Source organism: Sinocyclocheilus grahami, unplaced genomic scaffold (genome assembly GCF_001515645.1).
Source record: "Sinocyclocheilus grahami isolate Dianchi unplaced genomic scaffold, SAMN03320097.WGS_v1.1 scaffold117.1, whole genome shotgun sequence".
Classification (NCBI taxonomy): Eukaryota; Metazoa; Chordata; class Actinopteri; order Cypriniformes; family Cyprinidae; genus Sinocyclocheilus; species Sinocyclocheilus grahami.
In genome coordinates, this window is record NW_015505296.1 from 1863549 (window position 1) to 1868529 (window position 4981).

At 37.7% G+C, this 4981-nt stretch overlaps 1 protein-coding gene across 1 annotated transcript in view; it reads left to right on the top strand.

Moving 5' to 3' along the window:
• Positions 1-1121: 1121 nt before the first annotated feature.
• The window catches only part of LOC107589578 (Golgi-specific brefeldin A-resistance guanine nucleotide exchange factor 1-like), a 22336-nt gene continuing 18476 nt past the window's right edge, over positions 1122-4981 (top strand). The window contains exons 1-7 of the mRNA XM_016278065.1: positions 1122-1133; positions 1465-1657; positions 1797-1937; positions 2049-2134; positions 2235-2437; positions 3350-3473; positions 4191-4316. Of these exons, the coding sequence (XP_016133551.1) occupies positions 1122-1133; positions 1465-1657; positions 1797-1937; positions 2049-2134; positions 2235-2437; positions 3350-3473; positions 4191-4316 (885 nt within the window). The remainder of the gene's footprint in view (positions 1134-1464; positions 1658-1796; positions 1938-2048; positions 2135-2234; positions 2438-3349; positions 3474-4190; positions 4317-4981) is intronic.

The following is a 4981-nucleotide window of genomic DNA, read 5'->3' on the forward strand; positions in this document are numbered from 1 at the left end:
CTCTACCCATCTGCATATAGATTAGGGACACACACACACACACATATGTGTGCGCAACAAAGACATAATGACTAAATTTGGTCTCTTATAAAAAGCTAATTCAAAAAGGAACAGATAATATTTTTTGCATTAAAGAGAAGCATCTGAATAATATCAGTGTTTTGACCTGTTTTTCAAGCCATGTAAACATCCTCCGTTTGTTTTTATAATTTCATGCACTCTAAACGTCCTCCAGATGAGGAGCATTCATTAATAATTTTTTAATTATAGCTGATAACACCTTTTAATCTCAGAAATGCACACACACACACACACACACACACACACACAAACTCACAACCTGAGTTTGCCGGTCCTATTGTGCACGTTCTTATTGCCCAGACCCTCTTGTCCACATCGCCTTCACAATGAGGGTGTGTGAAGCCTTAATAATGAGAGTGTGTGTTTCTGTGTGCCTAAGGGTAATAAGCAGTGAATGTAGTGTGTGTGTGTGGTCGAGAGAGCCAGAGTTTCTACTAAATTTCACAGGTGTTCCCTTAAAATCAGTGTGGAAAATGTTGAAAAAAGTTGACCATCTAGGCCTACTTTAGAACCTTAAATTATTCATTATATCATTTGTCTATGTTAGAATATTAAGAATATTAAATTCTCATAGTAATAAACCCAGGAAAATTGAGCAATTATGAAGCAATTTGATTTTCAGACAACAATAGTGTCAATATTTAGCTCAATTTAGTTCTGTATTAATTCAGTTCAGTTCAGTAAGTGCGAAGTTTTGAATCATTTATGAAACAAGTGTGTCTGGAGTTTGAAAATCCCTGATTGGTAGATTAGAGAATCATTTTAATGTACATTTTTAGAAAGCCATTGACCTTTAAAGCCGAACTGTTAGTTCTGCAGAGCTTGTCATGCCAAACGGAACTGTGAAATAATAACTCTGTCTTTGGTCAGACAAACACGAAAATGTTTGGTAAATGTTTTGATCAGTTATTGTATAAATATAAAAAATATATAAATATACTTTTAATACAACTATATCTTTTTGTTTTAGTTATTTTAGTACATCAAGTTAAGCCAAATTAAATAAGAAATATTTACCTCGGCCGGTTCCGATGTTCGGCATGGAATATCTGGTTATGTGAGGCATTTACAGATCGAATCTTGCACCTTTAATATCTGCTCGCACACAAATCGTGGCCACCCTGATTAATATCAAACATGTTTAATATTTATAAGTGGTTAAACAAATACAACATTTTAGGCAGATACTCATATTTAAACTGCTGTATCCGGCTGATGATTTTAAGCACTTTTTTTTTTACAAGCATTAGTCCACATGCTTCAGAAAAAAAGCACTACACTGTCATTTATTTTTATTATTATCTTTATTATTTTTACAGGAGAGGTTTTACCTCTAATAGAAATTATGAAGTTATGTTGATTAATTGTATGTTTGTTCTGCAGAATGCCTTTCCAGTGTCTGGGCAGCTCTACACAACTCATCTCCTGTCACTCGAAGCCCTGCTGACAGTGATTGACAGCACAGAGGCTCATTGTCAGGCCAAAGTGCTCAACAGCGCTGCACAGCAGGACCAATCAGAATCTACGACCGTAGAAGGAGATAGTTCAGTCAGTACAATCACTGATTCAACAACAGGTGGGCAGGATCAAGAGTCCCAGGATGGCAGACAGAACTGCTGTAATAAATGAAGAAAACTAAGTAAACTACAGTTAATTAAGGAGCTTGTTTATTTCTCATAATAGTAACCCCTTCTTCTTTCGTTCACTACATACAGAGGCTGGCAAATATGCACCCAGTTGTAATGGGCAGAATGCTGTTGTGTCAGAGTCAAGAAATGCCTGTCCTCCCACCAGCGGTCATCTGATGGCAGAGAAGATGAGATTAGGTAGACAGGATCAGGAGGAGACGGACACTGGTACTTTGCTGATGTTTTGCCTGTTAAATGCACAAAGACAAAATACTTACTGATTTGCAATTAAACATTCAGGGATTTAGAATAATCAAATGCTGCTTTGTCTTAATCCAGCAGAGAAGAAAAGCTTGAAGCCTCACCGTTTCAACAGCTGTCTTCCAGACTCTCAGGAACTTTTAGAGATCAAGAACAAGAAGAAGGTGAGCTGGTCATGTGCAGTTATTTGCTTTTCACATTCATGAATATTAAGACCTTTAAATTTGTACTAAAATGACATTTTATTTTCTTTATACTTCAAAGCTTCTGATCACGGGTACAGAGCAGTTCAATCAGAAGCCCAAGAAGGGCATTCAGATCCTGCAGGAGAAAGGCCTGCTCAGCAGCCCCATGGACAATAATGAAGTAGCCCAGTGGCTGAGAGAAAACCCCCGCTTGGACAAGAAGATGATCGGAGAGTTTATCAGCGACCGCAGGAACACTGACCTGCTCGACAGTTTTGTCAAGTAAACCTCCTTTTTATTGCATGTTTTTTGGTATGAAGGTTAGGCTAGCTGCATATCGCCAACTCGGAGCATTAGTTGGAGATGTTTTGGTTCAATCTTATGAAAATAATGAAGAAATGTTAAGGTCATATTTCACACCTGAAGAAAAAAGGAAATTCTGTTTGAAAGCAAGGAAACCCATTTTAGGATTTACTTTAAGAAAAATGTATTTTGCTCCCATTTCTTATTATAATGTGGAATAAAATGTGGAAAATGTACTCTATTACAGAATTGACAATCAAATGAGAATAACCACTGAAAACCTCTCATACAGGATTTATTTAAAGGCATAGTTCAACAAAAAAAACACCCTCATCCTCATGTCATTCTAAACCCAAGAATTTTTAATCTTCGAGAAACAAATCAAATGAAGGTATTTGTAATGAAACCTGAGAAATGTCTGTATCTCCACTGAAAGTCCATGCAACCAAACTTTCAAGCTTCAAGAAGTTCATAAAGACATCTTAAAATTTAACCATACGAGTCAAGCGGTTCAATCCAGGTCTTCTGATCAGATCTTTTTATGTGATGAACAGGTTTAATTGAGGCTTTTTGGTAACATTGTAAGTGTATATATGTATGTGTAAATATAAATGTTATAAAAACATTTTGATGGTTCTAAAAAAAATAATAATAAGTTGTTATTACAGGGAGGGTTAAGGCAAGTCAGTTAAGTAGTTGAGATGGTTGTTGTGGTGTTAACATTCGTCAACACCAACTTCTTGTTTGAGTCTAATACCTGAAAATTGAATGTGATCCTTTAGCTATTGATGTTATTCTCACTTATGATTACTATCAGGCTCAAAGTGACTGTCAATATGGAGTTTGAGGTAATTATACCTTATGTTAAGACCATCTCTTTCTCTTCCTCAGCACGTTCACCTTCCAGGGCCTGCGCATAGATGAGGCGCTCCGGTTGTATCTGGAGGCATTCCGTCTTCCTGGCGAAGCGCCTGTCATTCATCGGCTCTTGGAAACCTTCACTGACAACTGGCAAGTAAGTCAGCTGCCACACAAACACAAGCACGGACTGGCAGGGACTGACATGAATATATATATACACTCGAGCGGGAACACACATATATATAATCTTTAAATAGATTGTAGGTTCGCTGCAGTCACAGACACGAGCATTCTTACAGTTCTTCCATTACCACACTCCAAGGCAATCCTGGCCACCAACTGGCCCCATCATCAGGTAATTAGGGCCAGCGGAACAGCAGTTCGCTCGGGATCAAGGACAGGGTCATTAGTCACGCAGGTAATCGGGGAAGAGGAAAATGTTGCACTGGGAAGTGAGAGACATCCATCTGGCCTGCAGAAAGCAGCTCAGGCGATCCGAGGACATTTCATACATGCTCACTTACTGCATTTTAAAGGCAGCTCTCTGTGTGTGACCTGGAAAGTATTTGTAGAAATTTATTTTCTTAGGCGCCATTCTCAATCACTACGAATGAGCTCATGCGAGTATGCCACATAGACATGGGGGTTGTGCCCTCCCTGAGGCAGCAATGTATCGAAACTGGAATGGATTCAGTGTCTGACATTTACACTAGTAGGAGATCCCGTAGGAATTACTGTGACCTTTTATATTTTTCTAGTGGCGAATGATCTTCAAAACGCTCCTGTAAAGATGAGCGTACATATTAGGTGATTTGATGATGCTATTCTTGTGCTCACAGTCAATTGTATGGCCTTGTTCTTTTGTGTGCAGAAAGTGAACGGTAATCCCTTCCAGTCAAACGACGCTGGCTTCGCCCTGGCTTACGCAGTCATCATGCTAAACACTGATCAGCACAACCATAACGTTCGAAAGCAGAACATCCCCATGACACCGGAGGTGAGCCACACATGTTCCTGTTAACGACGGGAACATCCAAAAGTCATTCAGATGTTCAGGGCCACACATGCAATCACTCTCTGAGAGATCAGTTTCAGCTCTGAGTTAACCGTAGAAGATAAGTGTATTAATTGTTGTTTATGAAACCATCTGTCTAGATTTGCCACACATGCAGATTACTGTTATGTAGCCATGTCTTGCTTTTACGTGCTTCAAACAACTGGTCTCAATTTAGTGGAGTTTTGCGATCATGTAAAAAAAAAAATTTTCAGCCACAGCAGTTACACATTTACAAATGTGTTATTAACAACTTCACTAGCATCATAGATTTTCGATTTTTGCTTTTTGTTGTCGTATATTACACTTAACCATGTTTATGCTGTCATGCTCTAGCAAAACTTAAGTCCTCTAATTCTTAACCGATACAATGTTAAGAGATACAATAAGAAACTAAACAATCTCACAAGACCCAATAAAAAGTCAGATTTTACACCAAAATTAAAAAAGAAATGAGCAATTATAAATTTATATTGAAAAATTAAGCTTTATTTAGTCATTAAGATCATTTTTTGCATTGTGACATTTTTATGACAGTTAAGGAAATCTCATTACTGTAATTAAAAAAATCCCATTGTCATTATCATAAAAAAAAAAAAAAAAAAAAA